Source organism: Fundulus heteroclitus, chromosome 22 (assembly GCF_011125445.2).
Source record: "Fundulus heteroclitus isolate FHET01 chromosome 22, MU-UCD_Fhet_4.1, whole genome shotgun sequence".
Lineage (NCBI taxonomy): Eukaryota > Metazoa > Chordata > Actinopteri > Cyprinodontiformes > Fundulidae > Fundulus > Fundulus heteroclitus.
Window position 1 is genome coordinate 39,914,991 of NC_046382.1, and position 16,266 is coordinate 39,931,256.

General features: G+C 42.8%; 1 protein-coding gene across 1 annotated transcript in view; it reads left to right on the top strand.

Moving 5' to 3' along the window:
• LOC105933296 overlaps positions 1 to 16,266 on the top strand; it is a 146,841-nt gene that overhangs the window by 94,201 nt on the left and 36,374 nt on the right. The window contains exons 4-5 of the mRNA XM_036126085.1: positions 3,084 to 3,208; positions 8,098 to 11,921. Coding sequence (XP_035981978.1) covers positions 3,084 to 3,208; positions 8,098 to 11,921 — 3,949 coding nt within the window. The remainder of the gene's footprint in view (positions 1 to 3,083; positions 3,209 to 8,097; positions 11,922 to 16,266) is intronic.

Consider the following 16,266-nt stretch of genomic DNA (forward strand, 5'->3'; position numbering starts at 1 on the left):
ATTTACCGAATGATGTAACATTTTAGTCAAACTTTTTTTTATTGCACAAATTAACAAATAGCTGCAAAAACATCCCCTTAACAGAACCAACCCATCCTGTAAATATACAGCTCTGGTAGGTCTGTGCAGGGTTGTAGTGAAACCTGCTCTAAGAGTTATTTTCATTCTGTAGTGAAGCATCTCTGCTTTGTTGTTCCTAACATCTTTAAACTGCAGCCAGAGGCTTTGTTTTGTTATTTTACAGGAAATCTAACAAACTTACCCTCTAATCACAGCTGCACGCTCTGCACCTCTCACTGTTTTCACAAAATGGTATGGCCCACACGTGATTGGCCGTTTGGACGCCATGTTGACCAATCAAAATGAGTCCTGGCGAGAGAGGAAAGGTGAGGGCTTAGCAGTGAGTAGAAGCTCTAATCTTAGGCAGCTAGAAGCTCAGCTGATATGAGGCAGCTCGCTGCACAGTTTTCTTTTCTGGTAAATTTAAAGTGTTCCTACGCCTTTAAAACTTCAGGTCTCTTTCTCTGCGCCGCTTTTTGCCCGTTGCTTTCTGTCTCCAAAGCGGATAACCACACTTGGCATCCATGTAGTAGCAGGTTAGACTATCATTAGCGTTAGCCGCCTGGCTGGAACACAGTGCGCTGAAAAAATAAAAAATGTAACAAAGCTTCAATAAATGTGACGAAGCTTCGCAGCAGATAATTTTGCCTCAATTAATTTTATGATTCAAGGTCCTTGAAATCATTCAATGAATTGTGAGAGTTCCACTTGATTCTGTGCAATTTCCTTACGATTTCCATTGTCATGTTACCCCCAAATCTCTTCTAATGATAATGTCATAGGTGACTCATTCAGTAATAGCATTTACTGTATGCATCCCTGATTTATACCAAAATATGTCCTTTTAACTTTGGACTGCATTTGGGCCAAGCACTATTGTTAGTTACACAATTGAAGTCTTTGAATCACAAAAACGGAAAAGTCTCGGGTTGTGGTTTGAAGGTCAACGATCTATTTCCCCCTCTGCTAAGTTGCCTTGGTAATATCCTCATGTGGAAAAACACTTCAACAATTTCACAAAGTGAAGTTCACAACATGAAGCTGTCGGAGAGTGTTTGTGAAGTTGCCAGAAGTCACGGTGCAAATTGTGTCTCTGCGTTGACGCAGATATATTTATGTGAAAAATTACAAATTTTGCATGTATTTAATGGAATGTCTGCCCCTATTGATGTGTATTGATATAAATTACTGTCCTAACAAACAGCTACATATTCTCAACACCAGAGGTGTATGAGCTATGTAGATTGTGTGGAAAAAATACCATCTACTGAAAACTGGCAGCTAGCTTGATTTATCCTTATTGAATCATAGGGAGTGAGCAGAGTTACACTGGTAGTCACACCTTGCTTCAGTCTTTTGAGGTGGAGGATTTTCACCCCCCTCGTCACCAGAGCTTGAGGGAGTCTTTGTGGAGTCTAGCGGACCAGAGCCGTATAATTTTGAGCCAGTGGCTCAAGGCGCTGACTCAGCAATGCCCGAAGGCGGTACCACAGAGGCAGTGGAGGACAATTGAGTATATATTATCAGATTTATTTCCCGCCTTGTAATTCAGGCAGGATCACTGACAGCTTTACTCATGTATGATTCATCAGCAGTGTGGAAACCGAGTGTGATTGATCTCCACTGCTCTCTTTGCTCTGACTGCAGGCCGGTTTCAGGACAAAGCAGCAGCTGTCTGCCTGTGAGACAGCCATTGGCAAGACTATTAACATTTAATCACTAGATTGGATACTAATTACTGATATCTCCAACATAATTTTGCCTAGTCAAAACTCTTATTCAAAAATATCTGTATTTGAATTTTGCAGAGTAACATTCAAACTCTTTCGCCATTCATGTGTTGTTTGTCACGACAGATATATGTAATTTAGGTTTGACCATTTAGACCATTACATTAGCTATATCTTAAATCAAAGTTCATCCTAGTCACAGTGGCATTACGAGAAGTCAAAATGACGTTATAGATATCTATAATGGTAATTCCAGAGAGTTAAACCTACTGATTAAATGTTAAAATAGCAACACAAATTCGAAATTAAATGCAAGACCACCATTTAATCCTGGTAGGGTGCCACACTAAAAACAAAAGCAAGATTTCAAAATATGCACTAATTTGTCAAAATAATGACCGTAAGACATCCATGTTAACAGTTTAATGGCAAAAATAGTTGATTTGGGGGTGAATTATCCTTTAAACAGGAAAACCTTGAGCTGCTTTCAACCACTGCATGTCTTGTTAATGTAAAAATAATGGCTGAGCTGCCAGGACAGAGGGAGTTACAGTACCAATGAAATTCAGATCCTGATCCTGAATGATAATCTTCTTTTTTTTTTTCAATTGCAGTTTTTGAGTGTTTACACCAATTTTTCAATCATTAGGAAGCCCTTTCTGCCCTAGGTTCACGTTGTTAGCATATTTCCTCACTTTGGACCTGAGTATGAATAAAACTATCAGGAACTACCAGTATGGATACATTTAAAAAGTAAAAGTTATACAAATGATTATATATACACCATAAAAGAAAATGCATCGTGTGTGGCTTGCTATGGATTTTCAGGAAGTCTATAAAGCCTTTCTGACCAACCACATGGTGATCAGCACACACGTCTCTGAATATAAAGTCTCAGTATCGGCTGTCATTCCCATTTTCAGATCAACAACAATGCCAGTCGGATTTGAGCACAAAGTGAGAAGAAAGGAGAAGCGCAGATAAATTTCTTTTTAGCTGGATTTTAGTTTTGGTCTCCTCCTGTGCTCTTTGATTCCTCTCCTCTCAATGTGTTCCTTCTTAAGTCTTTATGGATTTTCTCTATTCTCTCTTCTGTATTTATTTCATTTCATTTACCCCCTCCTTTATCTCTGGTTTCCTTTACCCTTCCTGTCTTTGTCTTGTTTCCTTCCATTCTTTTCTTTTCTTTTCACCTTAGCTTTCACCTCCCCTAATCAACCTGATTTAGCTTCCAGTATTTTCCTATTGAGGCCATCTTCCGTCTGCCTTCACTCTCTTCTCTCTTCTCTTCAGTGCTCCAGGTTCTGGTCCCATGTTCCGGTCCACCACGGTGGCAATCGACCCGGCGAATCAGCCGCAACCAAACGTTCAGCGGAACTGGGAAGATTTCCATCCGAGTGGCGCCGAGCAGGCAACAAGTAAGAGCTCTTATCCGCTTAAAAGGCATGTGCTGGGCTGCTTAAATAGTTTATGAGAGAGTGTTTGGTTTTGGTGATGAGGATATCACTCTTGATACTGAGGGATTAACCGGCGTGTGGTCTGCCGAATTATCTCTGTTGACAGGAGAAATGAAATGGGAGAGGAATGAACGCGTGGAAGCAGTGCAACGCAGTACAACAAGAAAATTGTGTTCAGGGCAATTATACAGCAAATGAAATAATGCTGCGGGGATTCAGAAAGAGCAGCAACCGTCAAAGCTTCTCAAAGTAAAAGTAGTTAAATTCAGCAGTAGAAAATGCAGCCGGGAGAATTTGCAGTAAATTAGCACAAACATTTCTGGTATTGACCGACTGAAAATCATCTCTGCGTTGCCGGCAATTTTGACATCAAGAGTCGTTTCAGCATTCATTTAGTCCTGAACTATTCAGCTGAGTTGAGACCATGTTTATGTTATGTAGCTGGTATGAAAAAGTACATTTTTTGGAAATCGAAATCGAAATCTAGTTAAAAAAAAAATTTCTGGCATTGGCATATATTTCAGTCATTTGTGGTAATGACCATATGTGACTAGGATAGGGTGGGATTCATACTGCAGTATGCTGCATCAGCATTTTGTTGATAACCTTGTCCTGCTGTCTCATTGCTACATGCCACTGAAGGTGTTTTAAGGGTTTACAATTTGTTTTTGGTTGAACTTTCTTGGATTAAAGATAGCTCAAACGTATGCTTGTTTAATCACTGTCACATCAAAGAGGAAAGTGATTTAAATAATAAATAGATAAACATTTAAACCCAAAAGGCCATTGGTTCCCATCAAAACAGGATTATGATTCTTTGTTGCCCCAGAGCACTGAAGCTTAACAGTCATTTGGATATAAATATTATGGCAAATAATTACTTCTAAGAAATAACAGCGAGTCACAGCAGTATAATGCCTCACAAAAGTATTTTTAACCCTTGAAGTTTATTTTATATTTTGTGACATTACAACCACAACAGGCCACCACAAAGTAGCTGCGAAGTGAAAGAAAAATATGTTTTTAGTAGACTCCCAGTACAAATCTGAAAAGATACGTGTGTATTTATACTCAGACCACTAAATAAAGTACATGTAGTTGCTTTCCTAAGTTGAAGACCAACAAACGCATCTCCCAGAGCCCTGCCCAAGCCTTTATCTGAGAATGGAAAGAGCATGGCACAACTGCGAATGTACAAAAACATGGCAGTCAACCTAAACTTAAGCAGGCAAGAAGAGCATTAATGGAGCAATAAGTGAAATGTCATTATTTTAGATAGAAAGAACTAAAAAACAGTGATGTGAAGGTGGTATGGCGTCACTCCACAGCGCTTTATGTTGTTCTCCAGACTCATGTTTGCATAACCGGGCCAGATCGTGCGTGCGTGTACATGTGCACGTGTGCATATAAGTGCATGTGAACAGCTGTCACTCAGGGCATAGTCCCTCAGAATTCTGGCAACTTCACTGCAGTGAGGAATGTTCTGCTCTTTATATTGGAGAAACCAAACAACCTCTCCACAGACGCATGGCTCAACAGAGGAGAGCTACCTCCTCAGGACAAGACTCTGCTGTCCACCTACACCTAAAGGACAAAGGACACTCTTTTGAGGACCAAAATGTTCGCATTTTGGACAAAGAAGACAGATGGTTTGAAAGGGGCGTGAAGGAAGCCATCTACGTTAAGAGAGAAAGACCAACCTTAAACAGAGGAGGAGGACTTAGGTTCCAACTCTCAAAAACGGTAGATAATACAGCTATAGGATTGGTTCTGGCCAATCATCACCTCAATCCTCAACCTCATACTGGTGATCAAGACGTTATTGGCCTGGCTCTTGTTAGCCCGGCCAATAACGACCATAACAATTTCCCATTGCAGAGACGTGGACCAGTTTCAGTTTAATGTGCAGGCCAACAATGACCTTAACGACTCCTCATTACTAAGGGGTGGACCTGTTTCGGTTCAATTTGCATGTCATCTAAGCCATTACAAGGCAAGGCAAATTTATTTATATAGCACAATTCAGTACAGGGACAATGCAAAGTGCTTTACATGATTAAAAAATCGCTAATTAAAACAGAATAAAAGCAAGTAGGAATAAAATGTAGATAGAAAATAGAACAAAAAAGTGGTGATTCAGTTAACTAGAACAGTTGAAGGCAAGCCTAAACAAATGTGTTTTTAATCTTGATTTAAAGGAACTCAGGCTTTCCGCACCTTTACAATTTTCTGGAAGTTTGTTCCAGATCAGTGGAGCATAGGAACTAAATGCTGCTTCTCCTTGTTTACAAGGCCTTTGTTAGGCAGTACTATAAAGCTTGCAACTCCACACTACTCCAGATTTTTTAAATTGAGAAAGCTTTCTAGATATGAAGCGAAGCGTCTTCAAACTTCAGAAAAACGTCCAGTTGTTTTGTATTTTAACTTTTTTGGTATGACCATGATCTGGATGACTGAGAATCTTCACCAGCTTTTTGACATGAAGTGGAAATCTTAAAATAAGGCAAAAATAAATATCCTTAAGGTTCCTCATGAACAAAGATGGGTGTCCCTATTGTGATTAATAGTGCGATAACTTGCCTTTTCACAAAACTCACACGGCAGCTGCCTGTGTCTGTGAGACAGCGCTGAGGGAATAGAGAGACCCCACAAAGTAGCCAAGACACTAGTAGGTTGCAAAGCGCAACATACAGGAGCCAGATAGAGTTGATATTTCAAAATCAATTAAATTTAAACATCTCATGATATTTAAATTTATTTTAAACTCTGATTAGAATAAGTGTGCAAATATACTAGCTGGGCTATATCATATGCTTTACATTGTTTCAACATATTTCTGATTAGCTTCTGATGGTGTGGCAGATTTTCTTATGATGTGGCGGTGCGCCACAATCACATCTGTATAACAGAAACCCTGGTTGTGGGGCAAAAAAAAGTTTCCCCTTGCTAAGTATATATATATATATATATATATATATATATATATATATATATATATATATATATATATATATATATGTGTGTGTGTGTGTGTGTGTGTGTGTGTGTGTTGTTACATAGAGGCCCGAGGGGTGCATTGGCAAAAAAATCTTGATTTTCCAAAAATTTATTCTTCAAAAATTGCAAATTTCAATTCATCCATAAAATCGATTTATCACCCAGCCCTACTGCAGAGATCCATGGATAAGGTTGGAACAGTTGCAGGACGTGAACAGTTGTTGAATGAAAGCCATGCGAAATGCTGTTTGGAGCAAAACTAACCCCGCACATCACATTGCAAACAAGAATGCTGGTCAGAGCAGGACTTAGCTAACCTTCTAGAAAGATAAATACCCTAAAGAAATGTCAGTTGGTAGATGTGCAAAGCTGGTAGAAACAAAAGGTGGTTTTAAAATGCCTTTACTCATGATTTCTCTTGCGGGGGGGGGGGGGGGGGGGGTATTTTCCTTGGCTGGATGGATCAGCAGAACTCCACAGCATAGAGCAAGGTCTATGCAGAATTCTTGGACAGAATTACTTTCTGAACTTGTTTTGAAACCGGAGGCGATATCAGATCCTTTCAGTTCATCGCAGGTGGATTTGCAAGCAAATGGCTGCATTTTAAGAGCTAAGAAAATAGAACACAGACTTCAAAGAAACAATCAACTGTCATCCGTTCTGATCTGAAAAATATGCCACCCCCTCATTTGGAAAAGGTTTTTCATTATAAAGTCAAAGTCAATGGAAAAGTTGGACAGCTCCTTTTTAATTCAGCTGTTTCTCTGAGTGCTAATGCATTTGCATTTACACAATAGGGAGAGAGCAATTTCATTTTAAGGCTCACCTTCTATAAAAACCCAAATATTTTATAAACTGTGTTCTCGGGCATAAGAAGGGGACATATTAAAGATAACTTTTATATTTATGAGTCATTTAAAAACTCTCACTCAGGACTATCTGCCTGAATTCCTTAACAAACCTGTTTGCTGACAGATGAATGCCTGATAGCTTGTTGCACACTAAAATAGTTATAGAATATTAATCCTACATGGTTGGAATAAAACCTTTTCTATTTATCATTCACAAGTGAGATACACACTTAACTTTACTCACGGGCATCATGGGCGTCATAAATTTGTGTGTTTTTTCTGATGGATTTGCACCATTAAGTCTTCAGGGTGCAATGATAAGTCCATGAATTGTCCATAGCAAATAGGTTGGGCCCATTCCAGAAGTTTAATGCCATGCTTTATTTAGTGTTAGAAATCAAGATTTGCTTTGCTTGGGATCATTGTCCTGTTGGAACACCCACCTGTATCCGAATGCCAATGACCCAATCCCAACTATCCCTTTCAAATAACTGGAAATTGGTCAGGGTACTCTGGAGTAAGTAAGGAGCAACCGAAGCTAAAGCCTATCCTAAACTAGACCACTGTCCATAGCAAAGTGAGTTCACATCAACATCAACTCAGAAGCTGTCAACAAAAAAGAAATTTAGAACTTCAAGCTGTGAAACTTATGCCTTCAAGCTTGACTGAATTTGCAGCGTTTCACGAAAATATGATTCAAATGACCGAACAGTTCAAATGCATCTTTGAAAGCTCAAAATGGCTGTGACATTCATTCCTGTGATGAGTGTGTGTAGCCATCTGACCAGCAGTGTATGTTTTCCTAAGTTGGTCCTGCACTAATAAATAATGTGCTGAATGCATTAAAACTGAAAATCTTAATAGCATTAGTGGAATATTGTCTGTCTCAGAGTTTTCTTTCTGTTTTTATTGCTGAGGTAAAAAAGATACTTCTGCCATGTTTTGCATGTAAATCTAAGCACTGTCAGCAGTAGTAATTCTCTGTTTTCTTCTCCTATCCAGAACCTCAGAACCCGCTGATCCAATCCTTCCTACCCCTAGACCCCACACTTGAGACCAGACTCCTGAGCAACACTCAGTGGGCGTACGGCCAAACGGATGCAAACAACTCTCCGGGTGCTGCTGATGGATGCTGCATCCTCAAAAAGACCCATCTGGGCTGCAGTCACCTCAGAGCCAAGCACACTTTTAACCCTGACGACACACACTGTACTGTTTCAAATCACTTCTACAACCATGTGCAACCTCAGTGTTACATGAGTAACGCCATGTCTCCTGTAGATGTCCCACCAACTACCACTGCCACAAAAACCTGTGACAAGTCTAAACTGAACACAAGTGACAACAGTGGCAAGGGGATGAGCACAACGACTGATGCTCTGTCAGCGCCAGGCAGACTCCGCCCCGTGTCCTTCTCCCTGCCTAAGAGGACCTGCGTGCTCCTGCACCAGTCTGCTGCGGTTTTCATCCAAGCCGGACAGGGTGCAGGCTTGCCAGGGAAACAAGTGGGTGTGGCAAATCAGGAAAGAGCCAAAAACATCGGAGAGAAAGTTGCTGATAAGGGGCTCAAGTCTCCAGTGTCTTCAGATGTGGATGCCTGGGACACTTTAAATCAGTGCAGTGTAAACAGCAAGATTGAATTCCAGCCTGCTGAGTCCGCTGACAAAGCACCGTTGGGACTGCCGAGGAATAAGGCCCAGATTTCTTCATGCAGTCGTAATGTGATTGGAGCGGAGCACTTGACTATTAGTGAGAGTGGAACCAAGCTCTCTTTCTGTAAAGACAATGGGAATGAGGCCGAACATGAGACTGGAGCTCATCTTTATTCAAACGGTGACAAAACAGGGCAGATTTCTGGCAGCGTCAGCACAGAGCCAGTGCAGAGAGTCAATGAGGTCCCCGATCAGGGGACAACAGGTCCAGAAGATAAAGATCTGCTTTGTCCTGCCACGGATTCTGCTGACAACACTGTTTCTTGTGTCGTAAATGAGACTCTAACTCCAACACAACCCGAAGAATCTGGCCTCCCCTCGATAACCTGTTACAAAGCATCACCGCCTGTCCCTCCAAATCGCCCCAAGGAGCCTTTCTGTCAGGTTCTGAGCCGTGATGGAAGCAGGGTTCTTCTTTGGCCCACGGAGATGGTCAACTACACCAAGACGTCGCCTTCCATATCCTACAGCGTCAACCCCCTACTGTACGACTTCAGAGCCCACCACAAGGCCCAAAAAGGGGGCAGAGAAAAGAAAGGAGGGCTGGAGGAATGGAGGGAGGGAGAAAAGCCATCTGTGATCAAACAACCCGACTGCCAAGAGAGGCATGAAGATACAGAGGGAGGAAGGAAAGTAAAGATAGATGAAAGGGAAGAAGAGGCAGAGGGGCGACAGGCAGGAAATCCTGTGGAAGCTGACGACCATTGTGATGGCGGCGACACAATCCAGCCGCGCTCCAGTTGCCCTGATAAAAATGCTTTAAAATTTGTTCCCGTTTCTGCAGAATGTCGCCATTCGCCGGCGCTGGGCCTTCAAAAAGTGGCAAAGAGAAGGAGAAGGAGGAGGGCAGGGACGGGGAGGGGAATGAGGAAGAGGGGGAGAAAGAAAAGAAGAGGAAAGGCGAATAAAAAAGACTCCGAAAAGGGAAGGATAATGAGTCCCCTTTCTGCAAGTCAGATGTTTGAAGGGAGAGGGGAAGAGAAGCTGAAAAGAGAGGGCAACACAAAAGACGAGAGGAGAGATAAAGAGCTATTAAGTAATCTCACTGCAAATCGGCAGGTAGGAGGGAGAGAAAAGAAGGCAAGGGAAGAGGAGCGAAGGATGAGAGGAGATCAGACGATGCGAGAGAGGGCAGGTAGAAATGACGAGAAGAGGGGAGAGCTATTAAGTAATCTTCCGGTGAATCGGTGTAATCGGTGTAACCAGCTGTGTCTGCAGGTGAAGCGGGAGGCCAGCCAACATCAATCCCACCAATCAGCCTCCGGATGGGGCCCGGGGCTCAGAAAGCTCCTCTGCAGGGGTGCAGCGTGCAGCTCTGTGATTAGCCCCGTCCCCAAGTCTGTTATGGAGACGCCACGCTGTCCTGCAATTACACCCGACCCTGCTGAGGATGACAAAGGGACGAGAGTGATGCACAAAGACATGCAGGCGGGGAAGGAGGACGGGAAGGAGCAAAGGAATCCTAGCAGCGCCGAGATAAGAGGCACCGAGGACGCCGAGGAAAACACGTGTAAGCTAGCGATTAGCGGTGTTACTTTTCCCCGTCGAGACGCAGCGTGTGAGGAAGAAATGCGTCTCGTGCTCGAACCTCACGGAGGAGCAGCGGGAACTCCGCCGATTAGCCCCATCCCTGCTTCCTCCAGAGACACAGCGTGTGGTCAAACAAAAACATTACCTGCAGGACAAAGCTGTGCTATGATAGCTCAGAGCCCACACTGTTCACAAACAGAACTGAGAGTCGGATCGGCCTGCGAGGACGCGGCTCCTCCGGCTCAGCTGCTCTCAACGATGTTGCAGAGAGCAGGAATGGCTGGAAAGAGGCAGGGAGGTTCGCCGGAGCCCGCGGTACCGAAGAAGAAACGGAGACGAGGAAGGAGGCACCTGAGGAGGTTCATGAACGTTCTGATGAAAAGGCGACAAAGAGCACAGGCCAGTTTGACCTCCAGTCTCAGTGGGGCAGGGAACTGTTGTTGTCAGGAGCTCAGATCCACAGACTGCCACTTACTTTGTAGGACACAACAGTCCTTGTGCCACAACACCGAGGCGGAAACATTTAGCTGCGGTTGTGATGATCAACACAAGCGCTGCTGTTGTGCCGACAGGGGAGGCAGCGGAGGAGACGCTAACGGTTGCAGTCAGTTAAACTGCGATGGCGCCGAAGGCTTGACGCAACTCGGTGACTGTCACACCTGTGACACACCAACGCGGTGGAGCCAGGGAGCCGAGGCGTCTATCAGAGATGGACATGATTCTGCCGCCTGCTGTGATCAGGGTGCAGAGTTTGTCAGGGGGTGTCAAGTGCGCGCGGTTGACCAGAATCCAGAGTCTACTTTGAGCCAAACGGAGCCCCTCGTGTATGCGTGTTTAACAGATCCCCTCACATGTAGCACCAATGACCGCTGTCAGTGCGAAAGCACACACGATCCTACAAACGACAGCAAAGAGTCCGCGAGCAGACAAATCTGCAAAACCGATGACACATTTCATCGCAGTGGCGACTCCAACGAGAAAAACGAGAGGAGCGAGCGCAGCGAGGAGGGTGAAGCTGAAGCCCAGTGCCACATTCATGAGAGAACCCCTCTCTCTGATCCAGAAAGTGATTATAGAAGCTGTGTGGGTGTTCATCAGAGTGAAACTGACGGCGGTCAGCGCCACGGTTTCAGCCGTGCTCCTGATTGTAATCGCAGCAGTAATACGGCTAATAACACCAGCACCAGAAATGAAGCAGAACATGTACTAACGAGGGAGAGGCAGAGGGAGGAGAAGGCGGAGGAGGCGGAGGAGGAGGACAAGCGCTTGGAGAGGAGGAGAGAGGAGTGGGAGAAGGAGTGGGTGAGGAGGAAGGAGAAGGAGGAGAGGGAGAGGAGGAAGGGGATAGAGTTTGAGCATTTCTTTTCAGAGAAGAGGCAGTGCTTTCCTCATCACCTCCCCCCACACTGCATCCCGCTCCACGCTCCGCTCTTCATCCGGCCGTCCCTCTCGTCTTCTTCTTCCTTCTCCTTCCACCACACCTTCATCCAACACAATCTCTCCCTCCTGCCCCCGCCGTCACACCTCTCCCTCTCCTCTTACCCCCACATTCTACCCCCCTTCTCCCCTCACCTATCTCCTCTAGCTCCTGCTCCTCCTCCACCACCCCCTCCTCCTCCTCCCCCTCCTCCCCCGCATCTTCCTCCTTCATTTTATGCTTCCTCCCCCATCCCGCTCCTGGATGCTTCTGGTCCGTACCCATTAGCGGCAGCATTTCATCCGGTTCAGAGCTACCACCCTTCCCTGTACCCTCCTCCTCACCCAGCGGTCGTGCCTTTACAGGTGCTACTCTAGGTTGGCATTTTCCGAGAGAAGTTCCACGCCATTGCCTAAATACCACATCCAGGGTGAAATTCGGGGGATTTTAAGGAGAGCGCAATCGGAAAACAAAGCCAATCTTTCTTCCTGCAGAGCCTCTTGCCGTCTTTACTCTACAGCGCTGACGCACATGTCTGGGAAAAAAATAAATAAATAAATAAAAGCTGGCTAATTATCCTCATCAGCCGCAATCCCGCTCTAAATGAGCCTCAGGTGTGCAGCCTGTGGGATCGTGGCGTGAATACGCAGCTGGGCTCGTTTCCCTCGGCAGAAATCAGCCGACGCTCCCGTTTTGCATTTCAAACTTATGATTTGCTTCTACAGTGAAATTTGGTGCCGTTGAAACGGGGGAAAAGTTCAGCCTTACATTCTTTCAGATATCTTCGGTCTGTAATCAGAAACACGCTGTTTGCTTCGCTGGGGCTTATGTTTCTTCCCTGAGAGGCTCTATTTCAGCTTGTTGCTGTCAGTGGCCATGTCAAACTAAGGGAGATCTTCAAATACCATAAATATCCAGCCAGCAAAAGTATCCATATCACGTGAACTGTTTTACCTTTGTCATCTTTTGTCAGATTATAAAAACAAACTGTATTTTATTGGGATTAGACCAATACAAAAAAATTGAAAAACACATGGAAAGATGATACACAATTTTTAAAATTCTACCGACAGTGACTTTCTTCCATAAGGACCCGATTTGTAAAGTGCTCAAATAATATTTGTCTAATCAACAAATTCCCCCACCTGAGCTATAGATCTCAGCAGCTCCCCCAGAGTTACCTTGGGGCTCTCTGCTGCTCTGATTACTGGGTTGCCAGTTTAAGTGGAGGGTCATGTAGGCCTGTAGTCTTGCAACACATGGATTGAGCTATGTTCTGGTAGTGGTGCGCCCTGGTCTTCATGTTGCCTCTTGTTCTCTTATGTTTTCTTATGTGTTCAAAGAACAGGTAGAGATTACATTGCATACAGGCTGACTCTGCTCACCTAACCAGTTGATTCTGAAGGCAACTGGCTGCACTGGATTTAATCAACATCAGAGTAAAGAAGTATGAATACTAATGCAGGCCACATTCTTTAGATTTTTAAGAGTTAAAAAACAAAAAAAAACTCATGTTTTGTTTTTTTTTCCAGTTAAAATGGGTGTAATACATTGTGTTGGTCCAGCACCTAAAATCTAATCACGAAACACAAATGTTTGTGGCTGTAAGGTAACAAAATGTGAAATTTATTTAAAAAAAATTGGTATATATTTTTGGGGCATAAAATATTTTTATACCTCCAGTTTTCATTTACAAACATTAAAGCATTCTTAAAGCTAAAAATCTACAAATCTGTCATTACGTACCACGAGCTTTTATTGACACATCTGTGGTCAAAATGAATCCGGGGCGGTTTGGGTGGAAACGTCAGATGAAGAAGAAAATGCATTTGATAGAAGAGATGATATCTCTGCTTCCACTGCAGGAGTTTCTTGAAATTGACCACTCTGCCAGACTATGCTGAATATGTTAAATCAGTGAAGAGCTATTCAGTTAGAATAGTAATAGGCAGATAAAACGTGAATTCTAGCAGCCAAAAGGAGAAGCAGGAAATGGAAGAGCAATTATTCAGAGTCTTTTAGGGGAACTTACAGAAAGCATGAGGCAGAAAGGCAAAAAGGTTTCTGCTCCTCAGTAGGTTACAAAAGAACCAATATACATATGAGCAACATTCTCCTGGGTTTCATTTACAAGGAAATACAGTGGCTGGAAGCAGGATTCCTGCATCTTGACACATTAAACTACAAACTTCAGTGTGTTTTTCTGATATCATCCGGACAACACACAGTAGGACAACATGAAGTAGTGGATGATTACGACACGTAATTTTCATTTTAAATAATGTGTGTATTGTTATTCATGGACCTTTTAATCTGACACCCCTGGATAAAATTCAATGCTGCTTCTCCTCGGAAACCGCACAATGAAAAGCATCCACCTGTGTGTAATGTAATCTCTGCATAAATATCAGCTGCTCTGTGAAGGCATGACAAACCTGACAAAATGTGGAAAAGTTCACGGGTTATGAATATCAAAAACCCTACCAGGGCTGGACCAGACCCAAGCAGGAAGCTGACTAAAATGACTCTCAGGCGGGTTATGTGGCGTTGCTGCAGTTTGAGTTGCAGATAGATTCAAACCGGTGGTGAATTTTGCACAAGATAAAGGTGGGCATCGGTGAAAAGGTAAGACAGAAAAGAGCTACAGAGTACAGTATCAAAGAACAGATAAGCACATCATCTAATGTCTTTAATAGAGCATTCCTGAATGTGTTTACAGCAGATATCGACACAGCAAAAAGGATCGGCTTTACAATTAGAACGACTCATTACATTTCTATAGATCTTGCATACACAATAAAGCTGAGCCCACTGAGGCCTTTTATTAGACTACAGTCCTTGTCCCAGAAAATGAACAGAGAAAGGCATGTGATTTACATCGAAGGCATGGTCATTTATCATTTTTTTTAATAAAGTTACGAACACAAGTTTTGACAGTGACACAAATGGGTGATTTTCAGACTGAACCGTTTTGATTCTTAGGTATTCAAAAGAATGATTAGAACACAGCCTCAGTTCAGATTTGTAGATTGATATTTGCACTGCTAACTGATGTGCTGGTTGTCAGCTTCATCTATTTTTAATTTTATTGATGTATTTGACAGGGACAGTGTACATTAATTAGCATTGCTGCAAATGCTCCAGAATTAGCCAAAAGGCTATTTTTCATCTGTTGTCAGCTGGACAGATCTTAAAATTGCCTACCTAAAAACACAACAGTAAGAATCTTACAGTGAACAATACAAATATAAAAAGAAATGAAACAGATATAACTCTTCAAATCTTGTTGACAAATACAGAGTCCATGTTCGCTAGACTACAAATTAAAAAAAATAAAATAAAACATTACAATAAAAATAATTATACTATATATAAACACAGCAGAGACACAAGTGACAGCATGTTTTGGTTTATGGAAGACACATTCTATTAATGCTGACATGTCTCATATGTTATGAGCCAGTTTTTTAGATGATTTTTGAAAAGAGTGTATGTTTTAACTTCTGGGCCAGATCCTGGTTAATGGTGACCCATTCTGCAGTCACCATCAGTTAATTTTAGTTTGTTGGTGTCTGTTTCTCCACCTGCCTTTTGAGAATTGACTACAGTTAGTCAATGGGGTTTTGATTTAGGGAGCCATGTTGATCATTTTAAAGTACTGATGTCTGAACCACTTTATTATTTGGTTATGCATGACTACATCAGACTGGAAAGTAAACACATCCCCAAAATCTACCTGGATTTGTGGGAAGAAATTGCTTTCAGAAGACGTTCTTAACACCACGTTTACTCAGGGGAGTGTTCTTGGGTAGAAGTCACAGGAAGCCAATTTCATGACACAGCCCCAAGCATGAGCTGTGTCATGATACATATGTCATTATGGGAATGAGTGACACTAAACGCATGGTGGTGGTCACCTTTTTTTCTTTTTCTCAAATCAAAGGTTTCACGATTGCCTCAAGGAGTCCGATAATTATTAGCCAGATTAATCAGAAAGCTGGCCATGCCACCAGTTTCACCTTCAGTTTCCTACCTCTGGCATCCTGAGGTGAGTAAACCTTCAGCGGTGCAGACAGAGCATTTGCAGAGAGTGTTTCATGAGAGCCATAAGAGAATGTTTAAACATCCAAAAAGTCTCTTTCATGCAACAGTGTTAAATGTGTTTGGAAGGCACTACTGGGTCGTTATTGGTCTAAGGTAGTATATCTTCCTATGACACCTAAATGCAACACAGATATTTCATGGTGTGACAGGGGTACAACAGTAAGTCTGCTGATTGAATTGACAGAGATATTTCAACCAGAGTTTCTAATACAGACACAAAGTTATATGATATTTTTTGCCAGGGCATAAATACAGCGAATATGGGTTTTAAATCTAAAGGCAATTTGAATAGCCACCATAAAAACTGAACCCCCAAAGTTTGCAGACACATTTGTGTCACTGCCAAATGTTTTTATGATGACTGTCGGTGGCAACGCAAACCCTTTAACCTTGGTTTTATTAAACCTT